Genomic DNA, 12,672 nt, shown 5'->3' with positions numbered 1-12,672 from the left:
ACGGGTGCTCCCTGTAGAAACCTGCGAAGTGAAGCTCTTCCCTGAACTCCCAGACCATTCTCAGATGTTCCCCTCTGTCAGTCCAGTAAGAAATTTGGTTGTTATCTCTGGGAAACACAGTTTTCTGCTGTGAACAAAGAAATGCTGCATGAACTCCAGGATATAAATCCTGAGTATCTGGAGTATTCACCGAAGATACACTTGGAGAATATTTAGTTGTAACAGAGGGATCACTTTACAGCTTTTGTTAACTGCATGCTCTTGACTGGTCAGTTTTCTTTTTCTGTTAAGACAAAGTTGCTACCTTGTGCAAACTGCCCATTAATTTGGACCTTATTATTTTTTCCTTTTTGTCCCACTGTGTCTTTAACAGAGGCAGCTTTCTGAGTCAGGTCATGCTGTGCCACCTCTTCAAGCTCTAATGTCTTAAAGAGCTGGGCAGGCAATATCTTTTACAGAAATGTCTGTGTTTGACTCCTGCAGTGTTCAGCAAGTTCTGCCCTGTTCTGAGGCCATCTGAAGCAGAAAGAAGTAATGTCTCCTTTCCACTCAAGCAAAGCAGAGAATTTCTCTGGCCAGTGTTATGTGCAGAAGCAGATCAATCAGCTTTGACTTGGCTTCATCTCATAAGTCAGAGTTCATTGATAATCCAACTAATTTGTCACTCAACATTCAGAATTGGAGGCTGAGACTGATTGATCCTCCTCTGCTCATAAGGCAGACAGTGTAGACCATAAATATAAAACTTTGTGACTCATTTCCATCTCTTTAATGTAATTCTGAGGGAGGAAGAGCTTTCAGATAGTGCAGTCTGGTCCCAGTTTAGGAAAATATTATACATCACAATACCATATAAACTTCTGGGTTGGTTTCAGCCTTGAAAAAATCCATATTTCTCTTTGTAAGGGGAGGATGCCTATGAAAAAAAGTGGGAGAAAGTAAGCGGTGAGCCATCAAGGCTGTGGTTGTTACAGGAAGCAACGGCAAAGTGAATGGTACATTGAGATGTAAACTGAAGCAGAGCAGAGTGGGAACCTAAAGTCATGGGCAGGGACTCTACGATGTGTTATAACTTCCAGGTTTGTGGCAGCCTGGTCTATTAAGGATCAAGAAGTACTATTCTATTAGCTGTGAAGGGTTTTTAGCTTGGTGGCATGTCAGATGTATTTAGGAATAGCCTGAAAACAAGTCTGGCAAAATTGGTTCCACTGCTGAAAAAACTAAATGATTGCAAGAATTATTTGAAAGGGAGGAGAAAAAAGGCAAGAAACTTGATCTAGAGTGATCATGTACTGCATGGATATATCTGTTTTGTAGCAGGTGGCAAAGGACATCAACTACATTCTGTGTCTACACTGTGTAAGTGCAAGTGAAAACAGACACAACAGGTGCAAGATACATTTCAGAGAACTTAAAGTGCATTTTGTATTGTGTCTAACAGGGTGATGCATGATGAAGTGAGTGACACAGAAAACATCCGGAAGAATCTAGCCATAGAAAGAACGATAGTAGAAGGCTGTGATATATTACTAGATACCAGCCAAACTTTTATACGCCAAGGTAAGGCATTCTTCTTCAAAGCTATCTGTATAATCATGAAAAAACTGCATTACAACCAGCAGGGTTCATGTTGCCATCATTGGGCAGGTCACTGTGCTGCACACAGCTAACATCCTAAGACTACTCATGGTCTGTGGAGGGTAAGTCACAAAATGCCTTGATGACAACTAATTTTGGGCTGTAGTTGAACCCCGTTTCTGTGCTGTTTTCTTCAGAAATCATGAAAAACAGCAGCTCATGAATGGTAAAGCACTCATGGGACAGTAATGTACATTCTGCCTGGACTGTAATCTTCAAAGGGATGGAATTACCTACAGCTCCACAGAGACCAGGGCTGCCTGGCCAGTTAACATGACAGTCCCAGCTGGTACAAACATTTGGGCAAAAGTGGAGGAGAAACTTGAAGCTTTGTCAGTGATAAAGTGATTGCTAGGAAAGAAAAGAGCTGTCAGTTCCCATTTTTCTTGGTGCTTTGGAAACATCTCAAATTGCTGGTGCAAGCACAGATTTAATACCTGAACATACTCACTTTGCCTCTTGAGAGATGCATTTTTGGGCTTTAGTAGAAGTTCAGCATAGATATAAAAGCAATTCTGCAAGAAGAAGTCATGAAGAAAAGGCATCCTGTTCTGCCAGGAATGTAGGACTACTAGTATAATAGTTAGCAAAATAAGAGGGGAAGAGCCCTACTGTATTCTTTTCTGTCTATTCTCGGTGGTTTTGGAAACTCTTTCTATTGAAACTTAGTTATAGCAGAGGTGGAATTTGTTGTTAAGTTCTACAAAATTATGATAAAATAACTTTTCAATTTAAAATAAGTGTCACTTTTTACCAGGAACTGCAAACCAGTTGAGTTCTTATTTGGTGGGGTTTACTTTAATGTTAAACCAGCAAATGTGAAAACTTCATAACTGAAGCTTATTTTTCTCCCATTTATACGATGATTTACTTCTGGATCTTTTAAAACAAGTTAGTGGGTTTGTATGCAGTAACTACAAATCTATAGCGTAGGGTTTTGTCTGGGTAAAAGCTTCTTTGTGTCTGAAAAGTGTTGAATGTATTTAGGAAAGGTCAGGAATGTAATTTGGGTGCATCCCTTCATAAGACCTTTTCTAGGTAGCCTCAGCAGAACATTTGTTATTTAATAGAACCATATACACAGCTGGTAATTAATATGCTTTGTATACATTTTGAAATCCATTCTGTGGTGTTACTGTAGTTATTTGGCCAAACTATGAAACTTCCTGTAATAAATTCCAAGTTTATTTGTACAACAGTCACTGTTAAATTACTTGATGCTTCATTAAATATGTGCATTTGTTATAACTGAGGTATTTAAAGAGTTATGAATATGTCTTTGAGAAGTGTTGCATCCACAGCCAAAAAATTGAAGGTCTGTGGTTATCTTAGATTGACTTGTACTGTGCAATTTAATTACATTTTAGAATTTTTTTGCAAGATGACTACAATATTTTGTATTTATATATCTGTTGGGTTTTGTCCCCTTAAGATTGGCTGGTGTTATTTTGTCTGTGTACCCAGTGTTTCATCGGTAAAAACTCATTATTTTTTTTGTGGGAATCAGTCTGAAAAAGATTACTGTTGGAGTGTTAGACCCAGGTCAAACCCATAGTTTAAGTAAATTAAATTCAGATTTATTTCTGGGCATACAGTCAAAGGACAGTGGACAAGACTGTATGTTATAGAAGGCTGTATCACAGTTTAACTTTTGGAACATCCACTACGTGTGATTTTGTGTAAGTGCAGAGATCTGTATAGAGCTAATGAAGTAACACAGAGCCCATTTTCCTTTCCCATCTGACAGTAGGGTCACTTTGACAGTGATGTCCATCTCCTCTAATTTCAATTAGGGTCCTATTCTTTGTGTTGATCAGTGTAGGGCACAGGAAACCTCTTTTCAGCTTAAACAAGGAGTGAGGTGCCTTTACCTTTGTTCAGACTTTTTCTGTGAAGATTAATTACAACTTTGGCATATGTTATTACTTTACTTTTCTAAGAAGAGATTGATTCTGTTGGGGTATACAAGCTGAGACCTTGGGAACTATCTCTGGCAGAGCTTTGCAATCTGGATTGTGGATTGCCCTTCATGTTTCTTAGGGTCTGCTTTTCTCTGTCTCTTACTTAGATATCAACTTCATTGTCAAGCATACTATAAGTCATGGCAGACAATTCAGGAACTTTTTCTTTAAGAGTCTAAAGGAAGCATAGGGAATCTCAGTCTGCAATCCAGCACTGGCTGACACCCAGACAACTGGGCATCTCTAGGCCCATTAGATGCCTCCAAACACTCAGTCTGATGTTCCTGCTATCAGCTGCTATGAATTTACCTCTACTGATAAATATATCACAACTACAAAACCATGGAATAGTTGAAGTTGGAAGGGACTTCTGGAAATTATCCAGTCCAATCTCACCTGCTCAGAGCAGCATCAGCTGGAGCAGGTTGCCCTGTACCACGTCCAGTCAGGTTTTGGTTGTTTCCAAGGATGGAAACTCCACAGCCTCCCTGAATGAGCAATGTGTTCCAGTGTTTGACCATCCTTACAGTAAAATTAAAAGACCACCAGAATGGAGAAAGCCAAACTGAATTTGTAAACCAGGCACTTACCTGTAGACTAAAAATTTTTTTTTAAAATACAACCTTTTGTATTTCTTGGTTTGAACAAAGGCTAATAGAGTGCTATTCTGCTCTTCTGGCAGTGTTGAAGTACTGAAAGGGCTTAGGTCTGTAGCTGGATAAAAATTCCTGAGTTTACACCTATTGTCCAAACTATACTATTAACGAATGTTCTAAAATTAGCCTCACTTGCTCACTGCAACTGTACATTGGCCAATTGTGACCATTTTTTTCCTTAAGAGGAAATCTGTACTAGAATGCATGGTGGGCAAATGCCCAGTTTCATTAATCACAAAAGCTTGATGGGAATGCATGAGATCCTTGCTTGATGTCAGCCATGCAGCATGCATAGGAGATGTGTTTGTCTCTGTAAATATTGAATATCAAAGAGAGATAATGCAGTCTCTCTTTTCTGCATTTAAAAAATGTCCTTTATTTTGATTTACCTTATTAAACAGTAACATTTCAGCTCCATACAAGAAGACCATTTAACCTCCAGCCCATTTTAGCAGAACAGAATATGGTATTCCTGAAAGCATTTTAATGAAAAAAAAAAAAAAAAAAAAAAAAAAAGAAGCTACCTGTAAAGCTGTATCTGTAAGGATATCATATTTTTAGATACTGTTATTCTAAGAAGCAAAGCAGAAACAAAATGTACAGGTTGAATATTGTGACCCTAAATGTGTAGAGGGAATTTCAGGAGAAAAATGACCCTGAGAACTTTGTGATGGGAAGTTACTTGTGAATTGTTTTGTACACACTCCTTGGCCTTGTAATGGGACATAGAGGGTAGTCAGTGTAACATGGGAAGTCACCGATCCAGCACATGGGAATGGTCTCCTTCTTGTCTTTCACAGTTGAGGCAGGTAGGCTGTCTTGTCCAGGGGAAATGTACAACCAATAAGTATTTATGGGGTTTGGTCAGAATTTAAGTGAACTGAAAAAATGTTCCAGACGTTTGCAAATTTCTAGAGTATAACTTCACTGTTTTGTTGCAGTGACAGAAATCACGTAGTGCTCATTTAGTTTAAATGTGAATTGGCTGTCAAAGAACACTGTTCCGTTGCAGATTTACTGGTGTATATTTTGCTATGCCAGACAGTATAAGTTTCAAATATATTAACAACTTAAGGCTAATTAAATATATAGAGGGAGCTAAGTGTAGAAAAATGTAGATAAACATTAGCCTTCTCAGTTACCTTAATTTCTCTGTTTGTTAGTTTAAGATTGTGTATGTGAACTTTGAACAAGATAATTTTTTTGACAATATAGAGTAAGAAATACTAATCTAGTATTTCATGGATAATTCTTTCAGGCTTGCATTGTGTCAAGACGCTGCCTCTAGTTGGAGCTTTGATATAGCCGTGCTAGTCCAATATCTTGTTGCCTCTGAAAGAGGCAAGCCAGTATCTAGCCTCTCATGCTTGTTCTGCTGCTGTTAGTTCCTTTGCATCATCACTGGTGCTTTTTTGACCTTGCATTGAGGCATATCAGGGAGCTAAGTCAGCTACTTCTTTGTAGCATTAGTTTCCTGCTGGTTTAGCTCTATTAGCTAGCTAATGTTGGAATAAGATGAGAGCCAGTCTAAGGGTGGTAGTAAGGATAGATGTGTGGGAATAAGATTAGGAGGTCTCTTGGCTGCTCTGTCTGGTAACAGCAAGTTGTGTCATAAATTCTTTCCCTTCAATATATAGAGGAATTGCACTTCACTACCAAATTTAACTCCAGATCCAAATTTGGAAGTGATACACATGGTGATATCAATCTGGAAAAGTTGGTCAGAGGCTGGTTTTGAGGTATGAAACAGCACAGAAGCAAAGCTGTCCCCAGTCTGGAGTTCTGCAGAGCACAAATTCAGACTTATGTAATGAGGTTCAATTTAGTTCAGAAGTGTTGTACTGGTAACACGTTTTAGATGAGCTGTGGAGCACTGAAAATTATGTGGTATGAGATAAGAAGCAGCAATGTGCTTCATTTCCATCTCTCTTGCACACAGGCACACAGACATACACAAACCCTTTTCCTTCAAAACCTGTTCTTTTCATCCTCTGTCTCTTTGGCTTGGAAGTAATTATCTTTTCCAAGTCTAGCAGCTGTCAAAAGTGCAGTTTGCTGTTCAGCTTAATTTTCTGATCAATGTGCTATTAGTGTGTTTAAATTGCAACAGAATTTGCCCAAGATCTAATCCTGCCATGTACATAAGTATTAGTCTAGACTGTACTTGCTTGAGTCTATTTATTGTAAAAAACAAAGCAAACTTGTGCAAAAAATGATGATCAACTTCTGCTTAAAACAGATGCTGATGTTTATTGATACTTACTAGAATGAAAAGTTGTCTTAATTAATATCACAATATTCAATACATTAACACTTCTAACAGTGCCTACTGAATATTACTACAGAACAGTAAATTTTGCATCTTTATTATTAGGTTCCCTTATTCAAGTCCCTTCAGTTGAGAGGGGGAAACTTAGTAAAGTTCGTCTGGGATCATTATCTTTGAAGAAAGAAGGAGAAAGGCAGTGCTTCTTATTTACAAAACATTTTTTAATTTGTACAAGAAGTTCAGGAGGAAAACTGCATCTTCTCAAGGTATAGATTTTAAATTATGGCTCAGTTTACAAAATGAAAACACAGCTTCAGTGAATTTTCAATATTTTATTATTCTATGGCTTTAACCTGAGATTTGCATGTGTTGTTATAAACAGAAGTGGGGTGATGCACAGAAGTTAACTGCTTTGTCTTCTCATTGCAAATAATAGAATTCAGCCAAAGTTCTTACTAGCTACAATTTTTTTTCTAGAACCGTGTAATTCTAATAAGCTGGGAGTTAAAAAGAAGACATTGGCGTGTCTATTTGTATAAGCTAGCACTGAATAGAAATCAGTTTTCAGTCCATAAATCAGCCAGTACAACTCCATGGAATTAAGAAAGAATATTTTCCAGAGCTCTAATAAAATTAATTTCTAAAGTCAATTCTGTTTTCCTGAACAGCACATTCTCTTAAACTGAAACCTCTTCTAAGAATACTCTAGTTATATTTGTTGAGAATCAGGCTTTCATACTGTTGGCTTGTGATTAAAGAGATGTTGGTAGTTTACAGAGTGGATTATGTTGAATCGAATTTTAATTTGACAAAGACATTTCCGAGAGGTTATTGAAACTGTTTATATGCTTTCTCACTTTGCAGCCCTTACATCGTTCAAGTATATTGCAAAGTAAATAGAGTATAACTGAACCTTTAAAAAAAATCTTGTATGTATTTGATTTAAATTTAGAAGATGAAATTCTAGTTACCTTTTTTGAAACTTGTGAACAAGTCTGTATGTGAGATAAATTATAGTCTGGTAAAAATGAAAGAGATTTTGTACATGCAAGTATATTATTAATTTGTGGGATTAAGAAAAATGCTATCTTTTATCTATGTGGGTTTAGTTCTCGAGGAAAAACGTGCATCATGAAATTGATGTATCTTCCTAAGAGCTCTGCGTAATGTAAAACCTTAAAGTAAGGTATATCAAAGTTTAAAAATAACTATAATGACAAATGGGAACAAATGTCAAAATTTGTGAAAAATGTGCTTTGTTTTCATAGACAGGAGGTGTTCTGTCTTTAATAGAGTGCACATTGATCGAGGAGACAGACACGAGTGATGATGATTGTAAGTTAAATTCAGCTGTTTGTAGTAATTACAGTTTCTAGTTTCTTAAAATTGGTACCCTTTGTTTATTTTTCATCAGAGCAAATTGATATGTTCTCGCCTTTCATGAAGCCAGAGGAATACAGCATTGAACTGATTCAGTAGAATAGATGTTTTAATAGTGGGCATGCTGGCTTTGATAAGGGTTTGTTTTGTTGTTTCTTGCTGTTGACATCTCACATAGGATTTTCAAGTAGACTGGCTGAAGGAATGCGACAAATTATTTGCTGACTTTTGTATACAACTTCACCCGGAGGATCTCAGAAGGAAGAAAATATGCCTGAAAAGAAGAAGCAGATAATTGGGTTTCTTAAATACATGGGGGTTGAGTGAGTTGGCAGAATTAGTGGAAAGTTTTTGTCTTGGACTCCCTACAGATCTTGACTGCAAGCTTGTTCAAATGAAATAACAAAATACATTCCCAAGCTGATTTTATTGTTACTCATTTTGGCTTCCATCCTGCAGTTTTTGGCAAGTTTTGCACTTGAATTGTGAAAGTAGTTTCATTAATTTCAGTGCTGAGAGTGTATCAGCATAGATGTATTAAAAGGATTTTAGCCTTATTTGGTGTCTTTAAAAGTAATGTATAGCAACTCCCACTACTGCATATTTGCAGCTTTTTTTTGTATTTGGTGTATGTGAAAAACAAAATGAGTTTTGGATCCCAAGTTGGATTTGCTCTTTGTCAGAGAGATGTTTTAAAGTAACTTCTATTTTAAATGAAACCATTATTTTCTTTGTCTTATAGTCTGAAGTCTCACATTTTGACTTTTTTTCCCCTCTCTGGCTGTAAAGCAAAAGGTACTGGACAAGTGTTTGGACACCTTGATTTCAAGCTTGTGGTTGAACCTCCGGATGCTCCTCCTTTTACTGTTGTCCTTTTAGCCCCATCACGACAGGAGAAAGCTGCATGGACAAGTGATATAAGTCAGGTAGCTTAATGCATTCTTTATCCTGTTTGAATTGAGATCTTAGTTTATTCTGTATTTCTGAAAACTAATCCAGGAGAGGGATATTGATTTCTTGAGGGCTGATTTGCTGTGATACATGTGAAAAACCCTTAGTGTTACGTGTTTTCCTCAAAATTCTGTCTTTGCATTTGAGTCATCAGTGATTGATTTCTAAAGATGCTACCGTTGCTGGCAACATCTCCAGATTAGTTGTCATCATGAGTAGAAATTGCTTAAAAATAAGTATTCTGAGTTACTTTCTTGTGGACCAACTTTTTTAAAGGAACAAAAATAGGAAGATAAAAATCTCAAAATATGGTATGAGCTGCAATTCAGTGCATACACATCTTACAGACAGACCTGATTGGAGAATTTTTTACAAAATGAATTTTCAGTGAATTGTTCCACTGTTGTTCCACTGACAAGTATTGCAATTATTTGCTGGAGAGGAAATTTCCAGGCCATTTAAGAACTGGCCTGGAACATGGGACACCCAGGAATAAGTCCATTCTTAGCCTACATAATAATAAATTTAAATGAGAAAGTCATCTGCAGTCCATCTAGACTAGAGATCAGAGTTTGGGTCTGCCTCCAAAGGTCGGGTTGTCTCCTCCAAACCACTCAAACAATGCTACTGTGGTTTTAGGGGAATAGCTGAAAAGCTCCACAGCTGAATTGAGCTGCATGCCTGCAAAGCTTGGAAGTGTCTTAGGAACGCAGAATTGAACACGACTAGCTGCGTACGGCTGAGAGAGCAAAGGGTTGGCCAAACTGCCAGGCAAACAGTAAGAAGGTTTCTCCCTTGATCCCTCTTTGAGGAAGGGGAGATCTCCCAGCTTTTGAAGACAGGGGTATTCTGAAGAGAGATGGGGCCAACAATTAACAGAAGCTTGTAAGTGAAAGCCTGAGAATACTGAGACCTATTCGCATTGTGAGGCTGAAAAAGCTTCTCCATCCTTACATAGGAAGGGAAGCAAGAGATGCTGAGGGGATAAGCAGCAGCTTAAAAGAGAAGAAGGAGTAAGAAGGGGCACAAGATGCTGTGCAGACTGCAGACATTTGGGGCATGAATTGGTACCATTGTTTACAAATGGCAATCAAGTCAGTTGACTTAGTACTTATACTCTATCTGGAGAGCAATAAAGAAGAAAATAACTGGAGAAAGAAAATTTGGGGTGAAAATTTAGATAACGCATGAAAACTTCTAAACAATTGAGATCACTGGTCTCTTGAAAATGAGATTGTGTTTCTGAATGAGCCCATTGCCAGCAGAAAAGTTGCCATAAGAAATTACTGAATCGCCTGGCCAGAAGCATTTTTTTCTTTTTAACCCTGGCCACAACCCTCAAGGAGAACATACAAATTATGCTAACAAAAAGGGCCTATAAAAAGTATTTTTTTAGTAAATATGTGTTCTCCTATGTTTGCAAATAAAAAAAGTATACATGTGGTTGCTGTTCACCCACAGCGTTAGTCTTAGTGGCTAGAATTCTGCATCTTATTAAATTATATATGCATAAGACATGTAAGTCATATTTGTCTATATGTTCCTAGTGAGACTTCTTGAATTTATATTCCTTTCATGCAAACCATACACTTCTTGTTGAAAATGCATGGGTTTTGTTGATGCTGAAGAAGCCTCCCCTCTTCCAGTCTGAGCTTATTGTCTTTCAGCTCTAGATCCCCATCATACTCATTCCTTAGCTAGAATGCTAGTATCTGTCAAGGGGGTAGTAAATGCTAGGCCTATGCAGACTGAGGATAACAGTGCTGAATTACCTCAGGCAGTTTTATAATTGGTGCTAAGGGCTTCTTTGCAACATTTAGAATTAATACAGGGGAAATGATGTATTTTTATTAGATTTTTTTCCTCAGTGCTTTTAGGTAACAATTTGATAAAATCATAATGTGAATTGTTACAAGTGCACTTTTCAAACAATCTTAATACCTGAATTTAAAAACACATGTAGCTACATAGATCATATTTTAAATATATAGCTATGTAGATATATTTTAAACCTGAAGAGGCTTCTGATTATCTTGTTTGACCCATCTGACATCAGTCATTATTTTGCTACGAGACCTTCCAAAGCCAGCAGACTATTTTTATTCTTTAAGTCAAGGTAAATGTATATGATAATTTTGTAAACTTCTTTTTACTGATGTAAAGAAATAATGTTTTTATATATATGTATGTATGATACTTGATGAATAAAACTAGACAGCATTATAAAGACGAGCCCTATAGTATTAAGTGGCAGGTACTTGTTGCAGACCATATAATCCTGATCCACTGGCAGATTCTGTGCTGATTTCCAAGAGCAAGGCTTGTGGTGCTCTGTTACCTTAACTACATAAAAGTAGAAACCAGAAGATAATGGTGTACAAATGGCTTCGAGCTACCCCTATGGACTGCCAGCACTGAGCTGCTTTGAGGCTTGAAGAACAGCTTATGCACCCTTAGTTTGTAGACTTCTACTGGCCACAGGACAGCCTGTAACTTCTAAAGCAGTATGTGCTGTGACCATGCCCCAGAAGTGTCTTTCCAGCTTCTAATACCTAGCTCAAAACATTTATATAAAAGTTTGCAAGGAGCTCCTTGGACAGCATCTTCATAGCTATGTTTCACAATAAGAGCACCACTTGAATTTGTTTTTACAAGTGTGTTCCTAGCAACTGGTTATATTTCTCTTTGCTCTTTTTGCACAGTGTAAAGGTTAAGGTATTAGTGTATCCGTTTGTGTATAAAGTATTCTAACTTTCTTGCAGTGTTGATTTTTCAAGCTTAACTCTCATTCAGGAAATGGTAGAGATATTTAATTTCATTCAGTTTTAAAGGAACTTCAAAGGAAATTTCACTTCCAACTCAAAATACTTAATCATGTGGGAAGAAGGATGCTGAGCTGAATACCCTGAGTGTGCTGGCAAAGGTGCATGGACCTGCAGATGTGCAAATCAAAGGCAGAAGACTAAAGAAGCATGTCCACTATAATTCTTGCATCACTGCTTTTCATTTATGAAAATACTTTGTACCAATCAGTCTGTGCCCTGTAAAATCTATGCTTTAAGCCTACAGAGATATGAAAAGTGTGAAAGTAAGTCCCCTTACCCTGTGTTTTGATTTCAACAGTTCTCAATATTTGTTTTCACAGTGCATTGATAATATAAGGTGCAATGGTTTAATGACCATAGTGTTTGAAGAAAACTCTAAAGTCACAGTGCCACATATGATCAAGTAAGTGCATCATTTTTTTCCCAGTGAACAAAATAGCTTGTTTTTTGTAATAAAAGTTTTAACAAAAGAAAATAAATTAATTTTTTCCCCTGTTTTTGTTCAATGGAATTAATTCTACATCCCAAAATGTATCTTTTCAAATCTCTTTCTGGATATGGTAGGGATGACTCAAAATGGTAAACTCTTCATTCACAGTATTGGACTATATGGGATCACAGCTCAGATTTATCTATTACTTGTGAAGCTGCCTTCAATTATGGTTCAGATGGATAATTTTATTCTCTGTTAGCTTTTCTCTGTCATACCACTCATAATTTTATTGAATGCGTTGTCTTCACAATTTAGGTGACTCCAGACAAGTATCATTTTCCAAGGTATTTTATTGTATTGGCCAAAATCTTTCTTCTCTTCATTGCTCTGATTTCTGAGAAAAAATTATTTTCTCTCATAATTTTAACTGATCGCATCAAGGTGACATCATTATTCGTAAACCTGCTTCCTTCACCCTTGGATTCTTTCAGTCATTTATTGTGATAAGTAATTTTTATTTGTAGACAGCAATTTTCAATACATGATTCCAAATTTCTAA

At 37.0% G+C, this 12,672-nt stretch overlaps 1 protein-coding gene across 2 annotated transcripts in view; it reads left to right on the top strand.

Annotated features, from left to right (window-relative positions):
• Positions 1 to 12,672, top strand: part of RASGRF2 (Ras protein specific guanine nucleotide releasing factor 2) — a 131,572-nt gene that overhangs the window by 58,988 nt on the left and 59,912 nt on the right. For both annotated transcript variants that reach the window (XM_030004761.1, XM_030004760.1), the window contains exons 9-13: positions 1,442 to 1,560; positions 6,630 to 6,790; positions 7,793 to 7,859; positions 8,694 to 8,830; positions 12,001 to 12,083. In XM_030004761.1, coding sequence (XP_029860621.1) covers positions 1,442 to 1,560; positions 6,630 to 6,790; positions 7,793 to 7,859; positions 8,694 to 8,830; positions 12,001 to 12,083 — 567 coding nt within the window. The remainder of the gene's footprint in view (positions 1 to 1,441; positions 1,561 to 6,629; positions 6,791 to 7,792; positions 7,860 to 8,693; positions 8,831 to 12,000; positions 12,084 to 12,672) is intronic.

This window comes from Aquila chrysaetos, chromosome Z (genome assembly GCF_900496995.4).
Source record: "Aquila chrysaetos chrysaetos chromosome Z, bAquChr1.4, whole genome shotgun sequence".
Taxonomy (NCBI): domain Eukaryota; kingdom Metazoa; phylum Chordata; class Aves; order Accipitriformes; family Accipitridae; genus Aquila; species Aquila chrysaetos.
This window is presented reverse-complemented; position numbering and strand designations above follow the sequence as displayed.